The sequence below is a fragment of the Nycticebus coucang genome, chromosome 16, assembly GCF_027406575.1.
Source record: "Nycticebus coucang isolate mNycCou1 chromosome 16, mNycCou1.pri, whole genome shotgun sequence".
NCBI lineage: Eukaryota > Metazoa > Chordata > Mammalia > Primates > Lorisidae > Nycticebus > Nycticebus coucang.
The window spans coordinates 73973439-73995846 of record NC_069795.1 but is presented as its reverse complement, the minus strand read 5'-3'; the positions used below and the strand labels follow the sequence as shown (position 1 = coordinate 73995846).

The 22408-nt window shown below is 44.9% G+C and overlaps 1 protein-coding gene across 24 annotated transcripts in view; it reads right to left on the bottom strand.

The window, feature by feature from the left end:
- The window catches only part of KALRN (kalirin RhoGEF kinase), a 744321-nt gene that overhangs the window by 456805 nt on the left and 265108 nt on the right, over positions 1 to 22408 (bottom strand). For all 24 annotated transcript variants that reach the window (XR_008374862.1, XM_053564450.1, XM_053564452.1 and 21 more), the window contains exon 6: positions 214 to 336. Coding sequence is in view for 23 of the 24 variants with exons in the window: in XM_053564450.1 (XP_053420425.1) it covers positions 214 to 336 (123 nt within the window). In the remaining variant the exon portion in view is untranslated. The remainder of the gene's footprint in view (positions 1 to 213; positions 337 to 22408) is intronic.

Sequence of the window (22408 nt, the reverse complement as noted above, 5' to 3'; positions counted from 1 at the left end):
AAAGTTTAGAGGCAGAAATGGGGCCATAATCTGCTGCAGGAGCAGCTGGCTGGCCACACGCCCTCCACAGTCCCCATGCCAGCTATGGAATGCTGCACAGCCTACATGTTCCGAGCTCCCAGTGCTTGGAGCCACTGAAGACAGTTTCTGCCCCTCGTCTTCCTCCCAACTCTCCTGCCCCCAGAGGCAGTGTGAAAACAGCCCCTCGCTCACCATGGAGTTCATGGCGAAGTGGTTGTGCTGCGTCTGGAGGTCTAGGGCATGCTGGTAGCTGACTCCAATCTCCGTGTGGCTCTGGAGGAACAACTCCTTGTTGTGGCTTATCCAGTCGAACATCTAGAGGGGACAAGAAGGCAGAGTAATAAGAGGGTTTTGGGTCTGACAGTGCAAAACTTTCACAGCTACTGGGAGGAAACATGCCCTCCTGCTGGTGCCCAGGGAGAAATAGTTATTGCTCTCAGAGTTTTCACAGGGCTAGGCCACAGCCTCGGTCCTCAGAAGAGCTCCCACTTTTAGTGTAAGAACCCACTGGCAGCCTCTATTTTGATCTACGCAACCTAAGGGAAGAAGAGAAAACAAGTAGGACAGAGAAATGGAAGAGAGACTGTTTCTCTCTGCCTGCCCCTTCAGAAAGCCTCAAAAAGGCTTTCTTTTCCAATGTTTGATTTAGGAATGGGTGCTGAGGAGACCAGCTGGGAGGCTTAATCTGTGCCCTGCTGCAAAGTAGAAGCGGCAAATCCTCCTGAGGAGCCGCAGGAGAATCCTCATGCGCCCTATCTCACTTATACAATGCCCAGCCACGTACACTGCTGAATTGGTTCTGAATCAACTTTGGGGGGAACTCCACAACCTCACAATTCTAGAGTTTCTGCTATAACCCACCGGGAGTCAGACGGGAGAACTGTAAGGATAGAGTAAGCACTGCCTGGCCTTAAGCCATTTTCCTCCTCCAAGCTCTGCACCCTGGTTTTCATATAGGTACCCCCTTCCAGCCTACCCTCTTCAAGGCGAGTTGACCAGGCAGTCCCTGGCTTTTCAGGACACCAGACTAAGCCAACCAGTACGTGACATTTCCTAATCAATGAGATTGTCTCAGAAATGAGAATGTGATCCGATTTAGTACATTCAAAATGTAAAGGGAAGTTTGCTGGAAACTTCTGAGAAAACAGACTCCTGGTTGTTTAGATAGGCTTCTCTCCCTCTGATACTCCTATAAGTGGCCATGATGTCGAATTGCTGTAGCCATTCTTCCATCAGCCAGTGGTCAGGCAAGGACAACTCCAAAAACCAGGCAGAGCCCTGACTGAGCCCTGTCTGATCACCACCTTCTCTCTGGATTTCCTTAGGATCTGAGCCAAAAAATCTCTTTATTACTCAAGCCAGTTTAAGTTAGGTTTTCTGAAATTTTCTGCCCAAAGCAGTCAGGGATAAAGCCATGAAAGTGTGAAAGGGTACACTTGGAGAAGAGGAAGGCACTACTTGGGCCTCAAGCTCCATAGTCTGGGATGGGCTAAGGGCTGTGGCCCTACTGCAGAATGCAGCTGGGACAGCTGAGTGTAGGAGCAGGTGAGAAGCTGCAAAGATTATGTCAGCTTCCCAGAGACAGAACAGCAGTCTTATTCTATTACTGCCCTTTAACAGAAGAGTGAATGTAGTTGTTACATTCAACTGAGACTTACGGGACACCTGTAATGTGCCAGGCACTGTTGGAGGCAACTGACAGGCAAAAATGGCTAAATAATGGTTCTTAAGTATATGTGGCTTAAAGGCCAGAGAGAAAAACTAACATGGACTTACCCACCTATGAAAGAGTGGGAAAGGGAAGGAGCAGAGAAAGCGTTTCAGGGAAGGTGACACCTGAGTTGAGCCTAGACTCAGGTAGGAATCAGTCAGGTGAAATTAGTGCTCCAGGCAAAGGGGCATGTCAGGGGGGTTTAAACTGAGTAGCGAAGTCTCCAGGAAGCTTCTATAGCAGCCTGGGAAGTAGACTGAAGCCCCAGGGAGAAATGGGGCCAGAGAAGTCTGTTAGGAAGCTGTAGCAATAACCCTGGTGAGGATTACAGATATCCTGGTGAGGGTGAGGACCTGGAAACCTGGATTAGAGAAGTGGTAGTGGAGTCTGAGATGTGGGCAGATTTGAGAGCTACTGAGAGCAGCACTGAGAACTCATAGTTGTTGGGAGAAGGGAAGGGAAGGAAGAGCTAGGGAGAATAGGCAGCTCTCAGGCATGGCATACTGGGCCTTGTAATAAAAGGTGCCACCACAAGTGCTACCTAAAGGAGAGGGCAAGAAGCTGGGGAGCGGGGCTAGTGGGTGTCTAATAGTCCATTCTCAATGTGCTGAATTTGAGAGGCTTGTGAGTTTTAAGCAGAGATGTCCTGCTTAAAGGGAAGGTCCTGTGGGCAGTTAGATTTGTGTCTGGAGGTCAGAAGTATAAAAGCTTTACCTTCTAAAAGTAAATGAGCACATCTTTGAGATTATTCTCCCTTTTGAATCACTTTTGCCTACTATACCAATGTTAAAGAAGGACCAAAGTATCATTGTTTCACTTGTGTCAGAGGGTCTGTTGCAGGTCGAGGCTGATGCAGAGGCTAGGGTGGTGTCTGGGCTATGTGTGCTATCCTGTGTCCACCAGCCAAACCAACACCACACCTCAAGCACTTGGTCAGGGCTAGTGTTTTTATTTTTATTTATTTATTTTTTTTCTGTAATCATTATTAAGGACAAGCAGGGAGGGGGAGAAGACAAGCACTGCAGGAGTTTAGAGGACTCTCCTTCTTTAGTTTTTAATCTTAAAAATTCCTAGTTCTATTTTAAAATAATTTCTCATCTCTTTTCCTTATTGACAAAAAAGTCAATAAAGTTAATGAAAATCTGAAATGCCTGAAGTCCTTGGAACTTGATGAAAAGTGCTTACTCCATGTATTTTCTTGGATGTCTCAGTGGCCAAGAAGTGACCTTCCCTGTATTTTATGTTAAATGACCATTTAGATATGCAAATAAGCAGCTGATTTATGTGCTAGCACCAAAATGATTAGATTGCTGGGTACTAGGCCCCTGCTGGACTACAAAGCAAGGAGAGCTGAGCACAGGCCAGTCAGGGTGGAAGCAACAGAAAGTGAGTTAGAGCAGGTGAGACCTGAGAGTGCCTGAGGAACTGCACACCTCCCTGAATCAGCTTCTTACAAAGTGAGGTCTGTGCCTCTGCCATCCCACCCAGTTCAGCCTCCCTCGTTTGGAGCACAGGAACTGCTCCATGGTGCCCCTGCTGGATAGTGGCCAGGCGTTCCAGGAAATTTTAGCTTGAGGTGGAGGCAGCGCTCCAAAGAGGTAACATATGTCTCAGGGAAAGACCTGTTCTGGGGACTAGATAGTGCTGTGTGATAAAAGGAACCAGGGTTTCTCCAAGAGAGCAATTTTCTGAGGGACAATCACAATTCTTTGTTGGGTCCAAACTTGCTGCCTATTTGTAATATAATCTTCATTCTTGCAAATCCAGCTGTCTGCAAGGGTCACAGGCATCTTTGTAGCATTCAGCAGAACTGGCTACAGAAACAGGATGCGTGTCTACAAGCAGGCATGGATGGGCATGGATCGGCGTGCATGGGTGTCACGTATTTAGGCAGGTAGGATGAGGACTAGCCTGATTTCGGGACTGGCTCTGTCACCAATTCCTAACAAGACTGTGGGTAAGTCACTTCGTTTCTGGGCTTCTCCGCATTTGCAAGGTATAGCAGTTCCCAAGAATGGAGGTAAGCATCATGGTTTACAATAGGCTTGGTTTGGGAATTTCTGAAATGCATTTTTCCATTAAAATGAAAAATAGTTTTATTGAGTTCCCTGGATTAGAAGGTATATTCATTACTATAACTTACATTTCCAACTTTTAAAATAAAAGGCCAGTGATAAAACTGGCATTTTTTCATAACCAGAGACATTTGTCTAACGCTTGAGTTCAAAATGTCCACTCATCAACTTCATCTCATTGCAGCCTCAAATCCCACAAGGTGCTATATCAACCGGCCTGCTTCATAAATAGGGCAAACAGGTTCAGGGAAGTGAAGCCCAAGGTATAGAATTCATTCTTTCTAAACAATGCCTGTTGAGCCAGCTCTTGGGACACTGCCCTGTCTCCTGCTCACATGGCTGTAAGACTTCCTCTGCCTGGCTCCACGGGGCACTTACCCCCAGAAGGCAGCTGCAAGGGCCCTGTGGGGCTCCAGCTGGGATAAGGTGCTGTGCCTCATACAGGACCACTCCCTCACCAACACCCAGCCTCCTCCTCCACCACTACCTGCATCATCAGGATGCAGTGCAGGTACCTGGGACAGCTGATTTCAAGTAGCTCCACTTCTCAATAAATACCGATTGAACGAATGAATGAATGAATACTATGAGTTGGCCATGGGCTTCCCAGTTGTTAATCTCCAGACAAGGAGGCCCTTTCTAAGCTCCCTTCTAGCTAGTACATTTTATGATTTTATGAATTTAGGTTTGGCTCTCAGGAAGACACTTGAACTATACTGCCTTAAAGATGTTAAAAAAAAAAACAACTAACTAAATGAAACACCTTCACAGTGGCTTCAAACTTTTTCATGTCTTTCTTTTTTGAGAGGCTACAAATGGTGAGTTCAACAAAACATAACAAAAAAAAAAAAATTCCTCCAAGGGGAAAGTTCATGTCTAAATAATGAAAATGTATCTCTTTGTCTGAAACAAACATAGTTTTGGGTCATTAAGAAGATAGATGTTACATGTAAGCCACTTGGGTTTTGTTTGTTTGTTCGTTTTTCCTTTTCATGTTTTCTGTTTAGCTATTTTTTTATGCTGGCTAAAATCCAGTGAAAGTATACAGTTGTGGTTCCTAGTAAACATTAAATATTAAAGAAATCTATTTAAATGCAAATTAGGAAAATAAACCTTTTTCTTCTTTTCTTTTAAAGGCAGGGATCCCTAAAATGTTATTACTGTTCTGTATTTAATGAAGCATAAAATATTTCATAGAGCAAGTATATTAAGGATCTTGTGTTTGTTTCCTTCATTTGCCAAATTTAGCAATAGCATCTGATTTAGAGTTTTAACTTTCAAACCACCTTACCATCTACCGCTAGTATTTTATACTCTAATTATAGATTGCATACGTAATGTTTATATTCAGCTTTGATGAGCTGTTTAACAGGACAGAAGACAACCAGTGGATTTTCTTTACCCAAATATACACACGCCAATATCACCAGTACCTGCCATACCCTGTTTGTACAGTATACCCACAAAAGCTTCTGCCCTAGAGTACATGAGCAACCTCCTTGCAGGTGAACTTTGTTATATCTGGGCAACTAGGTGGCCCAGGCAATTGCAAGATAAAATTTTACGTGTGTTAGAGTGCTAAGAACAGAATTCAAATCAGTGCAAACTCTGTTGTATAAACTCTGACCAATTTCATTATTGGTCTGAAACTCAGTTCCTTCCTTATCTGTATAAATTTACATGATTTAAACCATAGGGTAACAGGGAGATTCAAATAAAATGATGGATATGAAAATGTTTTATTAAGTACTACATACATGGTAGATTTTAAAATTGATGTAATGAGCATATTCTATTGCACATATTTCCCAAATGTTTTCATTTAGAATACAAAACATGAAAGGTGTGGATTAAAAATTGCAGTAGGTCCATCTTGCTGCAAAAATCACCATGAGTCAATGGGAATCACACCTGCAGCTACCCACCCAGAGATGCACCCAGAGGGCACTCCACAGACACTGCCCCAGAGCACCCACCACCCTCACCTTCACACACACTCGGGAGCCCTGTGGGTGCTTTTGCTCACACAAGTTTCAGAGACCCATATACCCTCTTTGTTTTCTTCCTGAGGGCACCGCGTCTTCCTGCTGTCCCTGAGTGGCCTGACCAGAGATTTCACTCCCCGCTGCTTTGCTTCCACCAACCTCCTTCCATTGTTCTCTGTCACATCTAAACTCCTTCACTATCAGACACTCAGTTCTTTTAGTAGCTCTTAACACTTTCCCACTCAGGAGAGATGCCTATAAAAAAGCAATTTTTCCTGCAATTCCCCCTGGAATTGATATATCCTGGATATAGAAACAGCTTAGTAAGAAAGCAAGGCCCTTTATGAGCATAGCCTAGGGATGAGATCCTAAAATGAGGTGGCAGAGGGGCCCCAGACAGGAGAGAAACCCTCAAAACAGAAGTATGTGGGAACCAAACACAAACTCTTTCCACTTTACAATTCTGCTTTCATGGGAACTCATACTGACCCAGGACACATGTTCTTGGGCAAACAGAGCAACATACAGACCTCACATGTGTGTTCTGGCTTAGAACACCAAGAGACCCTTCACCCTGGTTTTCAATTATCCACTCTCCTAGATCAAGCTTTCCTGATTTTCCAAAACAAGGCAAAGAAAGAAGAAGAAAAAAAAAAAAAAAAAAAAGAACTCCCAAATATGACTTATGGCCACATTCCAAGAATTTCTTCCCATAGGAAGTTTGACACATACCTCTTCTGCATCCTGCAAGTCCTACAGGCCACAAGGGCTCTAAGATGCTGAAGAGATCATCACTATACTAGTACCTATAGGCAGAAGGCAGCCGGGATATGGGCCTGAGAAGCCGTACATGTAATAAATATCTATCGACAAAGAGAAGGTGCTCTAGGCTCTGCTCGTTTCCTTTATGTTTTGGGCATGTCAGCTGGCATAATTTTATATTTATATAAAGTAGAAGCTATTTTTGTATTTTGCCATAAATCCAGAAAAGGATATCTCAGTCTGGTTACCTGGGAGATGCCATCATTGTATCCTCAGTAATTAGGATGTCAAACAATTTCACTGACCAGGCTGTCTCTGATCTGTAGACATGCTATGCATACCCTAGCACATTTTTTACACCTTTCAACCCTAAATTCTGTAAATCCCAAATTCTATGTCTAACATCCTTATATGTTGCCCACAATCTAGAATAGTCATGATTTCTCTGTAAAACAGCCATATTCCCACTTTGAGCAAGGAAGTAACAAAACCCTTTCCCCTTATTTGTGGTAGTGTGAGCTTTAGTTAACATGCAAGTTCTTTTTCCTTAAAAATGAATAAAAGATGGTATGTTCCAACATATTGCTAAATCATGTTTCTTCTGATTGGCAAATTTTGTCTGGATTGGGAGGAAGTAATAAATGAATTGCAAATATCTGATGGGTACCCCACACCTTGGGCTTCCCTGAGTGTGATGAGTCTTGTAATTGGCATATTCATTGCACAAACCCTGGAAGCTTTCCAATAGAGTTGTTACAAGGCATATTGGCTCCTGTGGGCATGCAGCTTGTAAACCATGCCAGATCCTGCTGCTGCCCAATACAGATCTTATCTCCCTGCACCTGAGTGGACTGCTGAGCTGGACTGCTGCAAGGACTGCACTGCTGGCAGGCTACTGTTCCCATCTTGGGTTCTTCTCAGTACATCAGTGCCCAAGGTTGCCTATGGTAGTTCTTTTAAGTCTGAATGTTTAGTGGAGCCTAAGAAGACTCCCTGATAGATGCTGCACCCATGTTTTAGAGCCAAACTATACCTAGTAGGCTGTGCTCTACTTGTCTTACCTTTTTCATTTTTAATTTCTCTCTATAACAGCAATAATGATAATGCTAACAATAAAAATCATAGCAACTAACATTTATTAAATGCTCATGATGTGGCAGGCACTGTTTTAAGCACTTTACATATATTAACTCACTTAATCCTCCTAATAACCTCATGATTATCTCCCCAATGTCATTATTTCCACTTTACAGAATAGGAAACTAAGGCACACAGAAATTAACTTGTCCAGAGCCACACAGCTAATAAGTGGCAGAGCAGAGATTCAACACCAAGAGTTCTAAGTCCAGTGATGATGCTCTGAACCGTGATGTTACACCTGCCAGCAAATTCTGGGCTTCGTGTGGTCTCTCCTTCGCTTCATCACCGAACTTTCCAAAGTGTTCTGCCCCAGCTGCCTTTGTTTTCCCTCTGTCCACTTCCTCCTTAGGACCTTAAACATGATCTGCTTTTACTACTTTCTTGAGTCTATACTCACAATGAAAACCAGCCCTCTGTCATTTCTGAGTGCTTTATTCCCTCAGTTCTCATTCCCTTTGACCCCGTGCCAGAATCAGATGTAGTCCTTTCTGAAATTCTAGCCTGTCTGGCCCCCTACACGAGGTCTTTTCCAACTGGCTGCAGACAGGATGAGCTTCTTCCCTACTTTTACAAGTCTCTGGACTTGTGAAAACTGCCTCAGGTGTATCAGTTCACATATTTGAACTCTTCGTTGACACATCACATCTCATCTTAGCATGACAAAAATGACCGGAACACACTAATTTTGAAAGCTCACCAGTCCACCAATCTGACATTGACTTATCCAAACTCATCTCCCATTTCCCTGGCTGCCCCTCCTTGAGTATCCCTCACACCTGACTATGAGAGCCTGGAGACTGGATCTCAGCCCTCTGCTCCTCACTCATGAGACCCTGTCCACAGGAAGACCCATCCAAGCTCACAACATCAACAACACTAACAGCGTTTCCTATTCCATGTGCCAAATACCTCCATACTTTTTGTCACATAGTCTTTGTAATAATGCTACAAAGTTGGTATTATTAATTTCATTCTAAAATAGTGAAAATTCCATAATAAGAGGGGAAATAAATTGCCTAAAACCTCAAAGCCTGTAAGTATTAGAGATGAATTTAGAATCTAGGGTCCATCTGAACATAAATTCCATGCAATTTCGTCTGTTTCAGGATGCTGCCTAACCATAACTTCCTGGATAACTGACAAGAAATTACGTGCCAGGCTCTACACCATGAGCTTTACACACATTATCTCAATCCTTATAACAGCTCTGTGAGGTAACAGATACCATAATCACCATCTTTTTCACAAGAAGAAACAGACTCAGATTAAATAACTTGGTCAATGTCACACACTCAGGGTGGCATACTGAAAATAGAAATCTAGGTCTGCATGAGTCCAAAAGCCATGCTTTTAAACTACCATTAAACTGTTCCTCAAACATATACCTAAATTTTAGACTATTTCTAGTTACAAGGTATCTGTGGATTCACTATGAAACATCTAGTTTTAATATGTCCCTCAAATTTCATGTATGGGAAATTTAATCCCCAAATGTATATGTTGATGGTATTTGGAGGTGGGACCTTTGGGAGGTAATTAGTATTAGCTGAAGTCAGTAGCCTGGCATTCAAGGCCTGTCCCCACCCCCACACTGGCCCAAATCTGCCTTGTTCTTTGATTACACACCAATGTCCAACATCAACCATTCTCTCCAGCCAAAAATCATTTTATTCTCTGCCAAGCAAACACACTATCAGGATGGGGCCCCCAGGATGGGATTAGTGGCTTTTTGTTTGCATTTTTTTTATTGTGAGTTAATATAAGAGAACATACGGTTAGGTTACATTATTTACATTTATAAGGTAAAGTCCAAAGTCTGAGTTGTAGTTGTGTCCTTCACCCAGGAAGTATGTTATACACCCCTATATTGTACAGGGTAAGTGGGAACTAATCAAACCTCTTCTTCCTCCCCCGCTTCTTGAATTTGTGTTTTTCTCTCCTGTAGGCCTATAGTTATTGGTCTACTATTTTCAGATTAGTACTGAGTACATGAGATGCTTGCTTTTCCACTCTTGAGATATTTAGGTGACTGTGGCTTTTTAAGAAGAAGACGAGAATCCTGAGCTGACACTATTAGCTCCTTGCCATGTGATGCCCTCCATCATGTTACAATGAAGCAAGAAGGCTGTAACCTAATGCTAACACCATACTCTGGAACTTCTAAGCCACATCCATGAACTAACCTTCTTTTGTTTTTTATGAAATTAATTAATTGTTATTCATTTATTTTTTTCAAGACAGAGTCTTACTCTGTCATCCAGTCTGGTGGCATGACCACAGCTCACTATAGCTTTGAACTCCTGAGGTCAAGCCAACCTCCTGCCTCAGGCTCCTAAGTAGCAAATTTCTTTCTTTATAAATCAGCCAGTCTTAGGTATTCTGTTACAGCAGCAGAAAAAGATGAAGACAGTACCTATGGACTCTCTGTGAATATCTTCTTGATGTTCCATCAACATCTCAAACTACTATGTTTTCTGTCAAAAGTTTTACCTTCTCCTCTCTTTCTACATCCTCCCCATTGCCAAGAATTCAGCTTGTTCATAATTTCCTCAAACAATTCTAAATATAATCTCTACTTTCCATTATTGCTGCTACTCATCCCTTAGTCCCCAGTGCCCTACCGGCCCCTCTGACTCCATTCTCTCCCTGACACAGAACTATCTGCCCTCACCTGGCTCATTGCTTTCCCATGTCATTCCCTCAGTCAAAGTAACAACAACGAAAAAGCCCTATTATTGCTCTAATCTAAAATGCAAAATCAAGTCTTCATAGCCTAGCATTCAAGGCCTGTCTCCATCTCAAACTGGTCTAAATCTGCCTTATTCTTTTATTTCACACCACTGTCCTACACCAAGCATCGTCTCCAGCCAAATTGTTTTATTTTCTGCCAAGCATACACATTAAACCATGATCATTTCATTCCCAAATTGGTGTCCGTATCTTTCCTTCTCATTAAATGCTCCACCTCCAAATCTCCAAATTATTCTCACCCTTCAAAATTGAAGCCTCATCTCCTCCTGATGCCTTCCTTGACCAAATGAGCCCATACTGAATCTAAAGTCATTTCTCTAGTGTCTACCATAGTACATCATAAACTTGACCTTAATAATGAACTCTCTGAAATATTTTCTTAAAAAAATGTAATAGTTTCCTAGGCCCTACTATTGAAATTCTAACTCAGTAGAAGCTTCCAAGTAATTCTGAGTACTTGCATTTTTATTTAAAATATTCATGTAGAGACTTATGGTCTGTCTGTGATGGGGTAGCTAACATCAGACTTAACCTTACTATCTATAAACTGTTTAAAGGCATTGGACAATAATCCTTGAGGAGGGGAAACATGCAATTTAAGTTCCATATTCATCCTAGATTTCCCCCTGAGAGTGGAGCAGAGAAATAGGACCTGAGAAAAGAACTGCAACAGTCTTGAGAAGTGTAAAAAATAGGTTAGTGTTCGGGGCTGGTACATATATTCTACATCTGTGCTGTCCAGGAGGGTTTCTACCCCACATGTGTGTCCACTGAGCACTTGAAATGTGGCAAGTGAGACTGAGAAACTGAGTTTAAATTTTGTTTTTAATTAATTTAAACTGAAGTTAATTAGCAGATGTGGCTAGTGATACCAGATTCTGGATAGTGTAGGTAGAATGCAAGTATAATTAGAGTTCCAGAGGAAAGGACACTATAAACTCCAAGGAAGCTTCTTCTAAAGTAGTATATTGGGTATTGATTCTCCACCATCCATTCACCCCAGACCATTTGTTCAAAGCAATCACGCTAATTTCACTCCCCTTGTTATTTACTGGTGCAGGGATAGGCAGGACTTAGTATGAACCAATGAAATTGAGAAGACATTTGCTTTGGACTCCTGGTAAAGAGAGGCCAATGTCTGTCTCTCCCTCCCTCTCTCCCCACCCCCATTCACTGGCTGAACCTATGACGCATGCTGCCCTGTTACCTCTGGTAGCCACCATACAACTATGAGGGACAGCAGTTTTCAGACACAGCTCTCGGCAGAACAGTGAGACCTTAGCAGAGCAGGTTCCAACCTGGCCCAGACCTGCTAAACAACGACAACAATAACAACAACAAGAAAAAACCCAAAACAGTTGGGTGTTGTGGGGGCACCTGTAGTCCCAGCTACTTGGGAGGCTGAGGCAAGAGAATCGCTTAAGCCCAAGAGTTTGAGGTTGCTGTGAGCTGTAACACCACTTCATTCTACCAAGGGTGATATAGTGAGACTGTCTCAAAAAAAAAAAAAAAAATCAAAATCACACACTGTTCTTGACAGATGAGTCACAGGTCAGCTCGCCTGGAGAAGCACATGCTTAATGCTAAGCCTTAAAAAGCTACTCTCCTCACTCTAGCCCTCCTAGTGCTAAATGATGTAACAAAGTCTTACCAAGGCCATTATTAATATAAATTTCTAGCCTGTTTGCCTGGATAGACTTCATTCCCTACAGCTCTGACAACCTGTGTGTTAGCCCCCTGGTGGGGATGGAATGGTCATCCAGGAGCCAGTTAAGTCAAGCAGACAAAAAACAGGACCAACTAAGCCAAGAATCACCCCAGACAGCCCTGTGCTCCTGAATGGCCAAATTCCTTCCATCTGAACCATAAATGCTGATAAAATATATTTAAAAACAGAGTAAGGAAATGTATTTCACTAACTTCCAAAATGTAGAACTGAAGGAGGCCAAATCCTATTTCATCCAAGCTGAGAAAATAGTGCCCAACTTTATCCCAGAGCTAAATTTAGACATGAACTGAGATCTGGCCTTTGGCAAGTTAATTTAGATGAGCTAATGGTTGTTCCTGGCATACAGGATATACTTTAAAAACGGTAACTATTATTGTTACTGCAGTAACACAAAAATGGAGTGCCTATTGGATGTTCTCATCCAGTTCCCGCACATATCTTAAAATCAGCTATGCCAATCACTTGGGCTAAGGAGGAGGCAGGTCTCCCTTCGGGCGTCCCTCTCTGGGAGAAAGAACAGCCCTCCCTTTGGGAGCCCTTCTCTAGGGAAGAAGACCACCAACTAGCTGTGCTGGTCTGTGCTACGCAGGCCTCACCTGGCCCCCTCCTTTTTCCCTTCTCCCCTCTTCCAGCAGCAGCCTCAGCAGTGGTTCCTGGGCAGGGGAGTGGTCATGTCAGGAGCCAGGCTCAGCAGCTCTATAAGGAGATGCTTGGTCATTTTCTCACTTTCAGAGCCACAGTATTCCCTGCAGGGTTGAGGAAGAAATTACTGAATGAACGCCCAGTTACTCCAAAGCTGTCACAGGACTAGGTAAATTCCCATGTTCAGAATAGTGCCTGTCATTCATAAGGATAAGGCAGAAATACAGCCATCAGCTCATATGTAGTAATGTTTTTAGTGATCTTCATCATCCCTTTTCTCTCTTTTCTGTGCCTTAAAAGAAATCAAATTCCAGATTCCATTTAGTCATGCATCCTTCTTCCAAAATGTCTCTGGGACTTGTCTCCACTCCTGTCTGCTGTCATCATCCTAACATGAAGGTCTTCACTCCCGTCCTCCCTGATATCCAGTCACCACCAGCTCCCATTTTCTTTACTAGAGTGTCTCCGGTGTTTGCCCCTTTCCTTCCTTTCTACCCCACTTGGATTAGTATAAAAGGACCAGAACTGGTTTCCTGCCTTTAAACCACCCTCTCCATTCTAAGATAAACTTGCTACCACTCTAGTTTTCAACAGTGAGGGTGTCAGAGTGCCATTCCCTAAAACCACTCAGCAGCAGGTGGTGCTCTTGTGCTAGCTCAGAGACTCTCAAAAGTTTTTGTGCCATCAGGCAGCCCCTTGAGTACAGACTGCACAGCTCAGTGTTTATTTGGTACTATGTGCCTCTGGGGAACACAGTTATCAAAGACACTATCCTGACCTCCAGAAACTAGCAATATAAGTGGGGAATGAGGTCTTTGTGTGTCTACCTATAATACTAGATGGCATGGAAGAGGGCCAATACAAGGGGGGATGGATAAGAGCTCAGGGGAGAGAAAGACCACCACTAACAGGGAAGAGCAGGGAGAGGTACAGCTGAGCCAGACCATCAGCTGTGGTTTTAATAAGCAGCAGCAGTGGAACAGGCATTCCCAGTGGGAGGGGTGCTGGCAGAAACAAAGGGATAAAGAAGCTTGGATGGTGCAAAGCACAGAAGAGGATGCCCTGAGTGATGGGCGCTAACTGCCCCACGTCCAGGCTCACCTCCCATTCTAGGCCCTTCTGGTTTGTGCCTCCTCTTTGCCACCTCATGACAAGGTTAGCTCTCTAGGGAAATCTCCTAAAGGCGGACAAAAACCCTGAGGTGGGACCACCTGGCCCACCCAATCTGCATGGAGTGGCCTCTTTCTTTTCTACCTATACCATGGCCTCTTTCTTTTCTACCCAGGAAGGTCACATCACAGGGTATGTCTTCTCAGCACGTCAGCAGTCGTCCCTATAGCAGAATTTTTTTTATGCTAGAAAAGGCCAAGTTTCTTTGTCAAACTTCTTTTAACTGTTGAAATGACTATTTCACTAAATCAAATGTACACTTAGAGTCCACTGGAAGTCCTTCATAATACAAGGCAAAGACAAGGTTTAAGAAAAAAAAAAAAGGATGAAAAGGCTTACTAAGGAGGAGCCTGGAAGTGAACAAGAGAGTGAGATTTCGTGGGGGCCTGAGGGGTGGAGGACCCAGAGGAAAAACCCTTCTGAGAATCCAGCTAAGACTGATTTCCTCCATGGGAACTAATGTTCATTTTTGTGTGACACAGGTTTTCTGACTCTAAGACCATGAGGCTTTGGCTCTACTTGGGAATGACTGCAGGCGAGGGACACGGGAATGGGACTGGAACAGTGGACACCCTGGAGTTGGGCTTTTCCCTGAGGAACAATGAGTAACTACTGACCTGGGCACCAGAAACCTTTAATTCAATACTTTCATAGTGGAAAAGTTTGTGTATGCTCACCTCTGAGAAGACATTCTCCTGTATTTACCTGCAAGATGTTATCTCCTTCTACTCAGGTTAGACCATCCTTCTCTGGGTAGGCAGACTCTTGGAGCGTCATTCTGCCTAACGTGAGCTACAAAAGGCAAATGTACCCGCACACTTCACACTGTGGGAGCATAGCTGGGGAATGTCCACTCGGGGCTGGGATCGGGGAGAGGAAGAGTGAGTGAAGGCCTGGCAGCCTCCATGGGCAGGCTGGGTTCTGGGAATGTTTCCAATCCAGCGGACTCTCTTTTTCTCACTTGTGCAAGTGGGACCAAGAGCTGCAGACCCCTCCAGGTCCCCTCTCATATGTGATAAACTGGTCCCAGGAATGAAAATAGGCTAAAAAAAAACTCACAGGACTTCATCTGGAGCAGAAAACATGGGGGAGCCCCACAAGGACTGTTCCCAAGTCATGGAAGGCTGCCCTCTGGGGACAGGAAAAGACTAGTTCCAGGAGAACCCAGGGGGTAGAGCTGGGACTGCAGGGTGGAAGTTCCAGGAAGGCAGACTCTGGCCCACCGTAAGGACTTTCTAACAGCTGGGGCTACAGAATAGTGGAACTGGCTGCCTTACACAGCTGTGGCTTCCTCAACCCCAGAATGCTCAATAAAGTCTAGGAAAACACACGTCAGTTAGAGAGGCTGGAAGAGAGTTCTGTCATAGATAAGGGATTGGATTTGAATCAAAGGTTCTAGGATTCTCAGATGCTCCCAGCAGGGCCTAAACCGTTCATTAGAACCCAGTTTTTTCCTGTGGTCCCCTGGTTATTGCACATATTTCTGCCCTTCTACTGTGCTCTGACTCCTGGAAATTGACAAAGCATAGTCATAGTCCTCCTTCCTGTGGAGCCTGTGCTCACGCCACACTGGACCACAGACATTCCCAGAACCCAGCCTGCAAGTGGAGGCTGCAGGGCTTCGCTCACACTCTTTCCCCTCCCTGCATCCCAGTCCTGAGTGAAGGTTTCCCCGACTATGCTCCCACAGCATTGACGGATACCTCCATGAACTGACCTATACCATGGCCACTTGTTTGCTGGTGCCCTCTGTTCTGAGGTGATGAGGCCTGACTCTTGCTCATCATCTAATTGCCCATCCCTAGCATAGTATTAGGCACATATTAACTTGGCTTATCATTAGTAACAGTGCTTTAAGATACTGCTTCCATGTCCTTTTCCCACTGCTAATAGCAGAACCCTGTCAAATGACCACTGATAAGTTCCTCCTCCAGGACCCTTCCTCATTTTCCAGCCACAGTGTCCCTACCTCACCCCCATAGTCCACTGCCACATGCTGTCTGCTCTGGTGTCCTTGCTGTGGATAGAGCTGTACTCCCCAGCATGCCCCACAAGAGAGCCTACCAGGCCTCTCTGCACTGCTGATCCCACACACCCACTGTGGCCAGCACAAGGCTACCTCCACACACCTACCAACCGCTGAGCACTCTTGGGCGCCAGCCATATGGATACTTTATATGCATTTCCTTAGTTCATATAATAATTCTAAGGCTTATATCAAATATACATTTTAGAGATAGGGAAATCAATGCTCAAATAGGTAAAGTGGCCATAGTCACTTAGCTGGGGAGTGGCCAAGCAGAGATTCAAGCCAGGGCTCCCTAACTCCAAAGCCGGGGCTCTCTCTGTCCCCCACCAGAAGCCTGAACCACACATGAAGCTTCTCCTTAACCCTGACCAAGGAAGCACGAATGCAAAAGGAAAGCAAGCAAGAGCTCAGAAAGAACATGCGCAAAGGTGTGGGGGTGAGGAAAAGCCCGGGAGACCGAGGGCAGGGACCAGAAAGGCCATAAAGGGACAGGAAGTAGGAGAAGAAGAGGGGAATTGGGCAGAAGAAGAAAATGGGTTCCTCAGAGTAAAATGCCTAGAAACTTTAGAAAAACTCCCCAGTCCAAACAGAGACTCAATTTGTTTTTCTTATAAATTAGACTTATATGTCCATCATTCCTCAAAAAGGATACCTTAGACTTTTCATCACTTCTCTGCTGGGGTGGAGCTGACATGTTTTCTTTTTTCTTGGACCACTTCCATGCTGTCTCTCCCATACATCCCAGAAAACCCCCCAAGTCTGCCCCCTTCCAGCCCAGTAAGCAACAGAGAACTTGTATCCTAACTCACACCAGGTTCTACCCACTGGTTACTGTTTCTAAGCCAGCTTTTTCTTTTCTTTTCTTTTTTTTGTTTGTTTGCAACAGAGTCTCACTGTGCTGCCCCCGGTAGAGTGCCATGGTATCACAGCTCACAGCAACCTCAAACTCTTGGGCTTAAGAAATTCTCTTGCCTCGGCCTCCCAAGTAGCTGGGACTACAGGCGCCCGCCACAACACCTGGCCTATTTTTTTGTTGCAGTTGTCATTGTTGTTTGGCTGGCCCAGGCCGGGTTCGAACCCGCCAGCCTCAGTGTATATGGCCAGCACTGTAACCACTGTGCTATGGGTGCTGAGCCTAAGCCATCCTTTTCTTACAGGTATCCAGCACTACATCACTGCTAGACCTGGTCTTCCCTACACTCCCTACTCTATTCCCTACCCAGTCCCAGCACCAAGCAGAGGATCTGGCACATAGTGGACACTCCATCTCTGTTGATGAATGAATGAGTCAGTGAACGTTTCTTTGTTGCTGCCCTGTGCCTCACATGCACACGTCCTATCTCTGACCAGATCTTCCTTCCATAGCTCACCTAAACTGCCACAGACAGAATCAGTGTGACAAACTGCATTCTGGAGAGTACTGTGAACACAGTGTCTCCATTCTCAGTTCCAAGGGGTCACTCTGGGGTCCACAGTTCCATGGGGTCTATTCACAAGCAATGGCCACACAGGCAGACTTCACATGCCATGGTTCAGGCCTCAGCACCTTCCAGACCTCTCAACAGGATTGTGGGAGGGGGCCCAGCCACCCAGGGGCAAGCATTCCTCCCCAGTCCTTCCTCCCTCTGTTCTCCACACCCACACTCCCCATGCTGGCCTGTTAATCTCAGGACAAAATAGGGCTGAAAAGGCAAGACAGGGAGATAAAAGAGGGAGAAAGGATATAAAAGGGAGAAAAACAGCTTCAGGAGAAAACACACACATGCAGCCTACAGAACACTGTGACTTGGATTATTTTTGGAATCTAATGTTTCTAATGTTCAAGGGGAGGAAATGAGAAAAAGAAAGTAGAGATTCCCAGGACCAGCTGGCTGGAAATAATACAGGACACTGTGTTCTGTGTCAGGGGGCGTGACACAGACACACTTCCTTGCTCTGAGCCCAGTCAACAGGAGGTGGAAGGGTTCGGTGGTTTAGGTCTCAGTAGGAGAGGGGAGGGCAGGAACAAGAGGGCACCAAGACTTTCTCCAAAATAAGCAGGAAATGACAACTGCCCAGTAAAGACCTTGCCCTTCTGGCCGCTCCAGAGGTCACAGCTCTTTGAAGCCTCCCTCCACCATGAAGGGCTCAGGCAATTGAATCACACAGAGACCAGGCACGCCCCTCTAGAGGCCTGTCGGGTACTTATCCTTTTACCACAGCAATGGTGAGGACACATGTCAGCTGACTCCTGCCCTCCATTCCGCCCCCAGCCCTTCTAGGCACTTCCTAGGTTTCTGGCCCATGCTGCCTGCAGGGCAAGGAGTCTCCACAAGAGAAGGTGTATGTTTGCTGGTGTGTGCATATGTGTATGCATGCTGGTGTGTGTGATGTGCATACATGTATGTATATGAGGGTATATTTGCTGGTGTCCCTGTTGGGCGACAGCACTGCCCTCACAGCAGAAGGCCTACTACCTTCCAATGTTACTCACCCTTACCAAGTCTGTTTTCCCATTTATAAAATGATGTTCCTATATGTGACCGCGGGGGACACCACATGAGGTATGTGAGAGATTCAGATGATGGGCCACTGACTAGATGACTTTGGGTGGGTCAAAGTTTTCTATGTAAAGGAAGGGCTAGACCAGAAAATCTCTAACGTCATGGGTGTGAGAACACTTTGAAAAAGTCTTCAAAAAGTATGATGCATTGTAATTACTACAAAGGCATTTGACATTGACAAATGACTGTAGAGCCGCGTATACTGCTGGCTCACGGGGGTTGAGAGTTTGGAGGTGTGGGAAAGAAAAGAGACAGTGGGCCAGAGTCCAGCATGGAAGCAGCAGCAGCAGTGGAATTTCTCTCCGATGGCCTCCCTAGTTCCGGTCACTCTCGGCAGGATGAGACTGTGGGTCCTGCTTTAGGCTCTGGGGAGTGATCAGAACTGTTTATACCTTGAAGGGACAGGGCAGGAAATAGCAGTGGACACTTTGCCCCGTGACAGGGATTCCTGGGGATGTCCTAAAATGGTAATGTGGCTGGCAGAACATACAAACCTCAAAACCACAATAAGCACGTAGCACTGAGTGAAGTGGCTTGCTACCTGCCACAAAGCCCTGCACCCAGTGCTGCCCCTTATATTGATTTTCACTGTGAACAGCATCAAAGCAACATTATTTTGTTTGCATAGACTTCCAAGAATATCAAAATGCTTAGAGGTATACCTTGGATGGATAGTAGGAAGAATTCTGGCCTCATGTTTGCAAAGGAATTAGACAAATACATTCTTCCTATAATGCAAAGCAAAATGTGACAAGAGTCTCAGATGTTGAAGTGGCACGGGGAGAGGTGATCATATGAGGAAGAATCAATTGCCTCTGTGGCTGCTTCAAGGACAGATGCTGTTTCTCCAGAGATCTTTCCCTGTGGGTTTGACCCCAGCGTGACCTGCGTCCTCCTCTCCTGTGCCTTGCCCTGGGGCACTGCAAAGCCTGGTGATCTGTGGACCCCCATGAATCTACATCACAATTTCCAACTTCTCTCAAAAATCAGTTCTTAATTTTGCCCCATTAGGGGTGATTGAAAATGATTTGAAGTAAGTTCATTTGGAAGACAGCATCAATGACACTGTGTGGTCTCAGCAAGCACCAACAACAGAGGAGTAAATCATGACTGAAATAGCACAAGGAGAAGGAAGGGAAGCCAATGTCCAGGGAGCAGGTATGCTGGGCCAGGCACTGCTGCTGTATACACTACTCCACTTTGTTCTTGTAATGACCCCAAAAAGCAATCTGTCTTTTTAAGCAGAAAAAAAAAAAAAACACTCAAGAGATTGGTTTCATTTGCTCAGAAAACTTTTATTTTTCATAATTACCCAAGGCAACTATACTGAAAAGAAAAGAACCTACTATAGCTATGTAGGGGAGAATGAATAGCAAAAAAGCCTAACTTGTTATAAAATTGCTGAACTTTAGCTATAAAAGGACTTAGATGTTTATTTAATGCAGCAAGTCTCAGAGGAGGAGGAATGGCAGGGATGTTTGGATTGGGGTGGGGGCTTTCTCAAACCACTCTGGAGATTCTGGTACATCTCCTTACAAGTTTATTCTCCAGCATTACCACCTCCACTACTGCCACAACTACCAGGACCATGTGCAGGGCCACCCCACTTCTGCTGAAAGACATTTTCACAAAGTGCTAGTGTTATGCACAAGACCAAGTACACTGTGGAACAGAGGAAAAGTCCAAAGACACTGGGCTAGTGCAAATTCTTCATCTTTGTTTTGTTGGAAACATAATTGGGTTCAGAGGTTAAAGATGTGTCTAAGGTATCCTAACTAATAAGCGGCATCCCAGGACAGATCCTAAGCCCCACTCACCACAGTTCCACCTCAGCACAGACATGGCACCCACAGAGATGAACAGAATTTCATCACGCAAGAATGAATATGCAGAAAAGGCCCTTAACAACTGGGCTCTCCAAGGGGAACTTTCCCACAGGTGGCATGGTAAGGGCAGACGTCGGTAGCCACTGAGGCCACAGTCTCCTGTGAGCACCTAGAACAGATCAGAGCTGGGCTAGATGCCTTGGACCCCCAAATATCCTCTCAAGCTGGTGATAAAGATCTTGTCTTGGGCATTTTCCAAACATACATTTACACATGAAAAAATACAATGTGCTGCATAAACCAGTAACAGACATGATTTCAATACTTGAAACCCTGGCAGGTAGTTTGTTTGCTGTTGGGGTTTCTCCCACAGGAAAAAGGAATACCCTCCTCCTTTCCAGAATAGCTTTGGGCAAGACTAGGAAATGGACTTCCTAGGTAGACATCAATAGAGACTCCTTTATTCAGAAACAGCAGATAAGGATTTCTCAGTTAAGTCTGGTTATGCACTGGAGCTTTACTAAGCACTGTTCTTCCTTACAAAGCCTGGAGGACTATGGGGCTTCCCCAGATCAGCAGGCAGATGATGTGCCAGTTTCAGCATTGTTTGATACTTATCATCGTCATCAGCACTTAGATTGGCATTATGATGTCATAATGGCTGTCATCAGATGACAATGCCAAGATTTCTACAGAGTCAGGGAGGTCGAGATTATGACCGCCAGGTTCCTTCCTATTCTATGAGGCACCAGGAAGGAAGGGAGGTGGGAAGAACCCCTCTGAGCAGCACCCACCCTTCTCTTTTCTGAAGGCACATCGATAAGGAGTCTACTTAATGACCTTTAGTATACATTCAGCCTCCTAATGGGGAAGAGGCCCATCAGTTCTCTTTGGTAATGGGATGTGTTTGCAGGGCAGACACCTTCATCACATGGGGTCCACTGCAGCTGGAGGGGCAGCTGGCTGTGAAACGGGACTGCACAGAGAGAGCCGTAATCTGCACAAGGCTAATGGGGAGTGACCCAGCCTGTGTTCTGTGGACACAGTGGAAGACAGGCCCATTAGTTATAGACCAGAGGGCATTGGACCCTGGCAGCAGCGGTTTATCTTCTAACATTAGATATTGTTGAATCATCTCTGAATTACCCAGTGCATCCACAAATTGCTCATTAAGCCTTTCCTATCATTTCTGAGCTACAGTAGTCCCTCCTCCCTGAAACTCTCCAAGCACAGAGGCTGTGCCCAGGACAGTACAGGTCACACAGCAGACATGTAATAACAGTTTATGCAAAGGGAAACTTGGAAACTTTTAGAGTGCAGCTATGTCTATTACCTTGATCATGGGTGATGGTATTACAGGTATATTCAAATGCCCAGACCCATCAGATTGTACACATTAAATATGTGCAGTTTATCTATCAATTATATTTCAATGTATCTGTTTTAAAAAATATAAATAAATGAATAGGAGTTTGTGTACCCACCTGCTTTATTAGAGGGTGGGCTGCTCTAGGGCAGAAATTCAGGCCTACCCATCTTTATCTATGTACCTCGTCTGAGGCTCATGACACTTGCTCAATATTCATTATTAAATGAATGAATGAATGACCTGCTTTATAAATTATCTGTGGAGCAGAGTCTCTTCCCCCTAGATGTCTAACTGGGAGAGAGCATGGCTCCCTGCCACCACCTCCCAGATGGGTAATGCAAGGGGTCTTCACAAGGGCCAGGGGAGGGGGTAGGAGGCAGCTTCACCACCAAGATGAGTTAGTAAATAAGGAGTATCATCCTGTTTTCAAGCCCCAGGGAACATGCAGTCACTCCAGAGGGCCAGTGGGGAGTCTCTGCACCCACCCCTTTCTACAAAAATAGAAGCTAAGCAATTGTCAGACTCCTCTGATTGCCAAGAGCTTCCCAGATCTGGAATTAGAGGCTCCTGCTGACAACCTCCCACCAGAAGGGAGGCCCAGACTGGGCTCAGGCAGCAGCTCCTTCCTCATACTTTTTTGGCCACGGTTCCACTC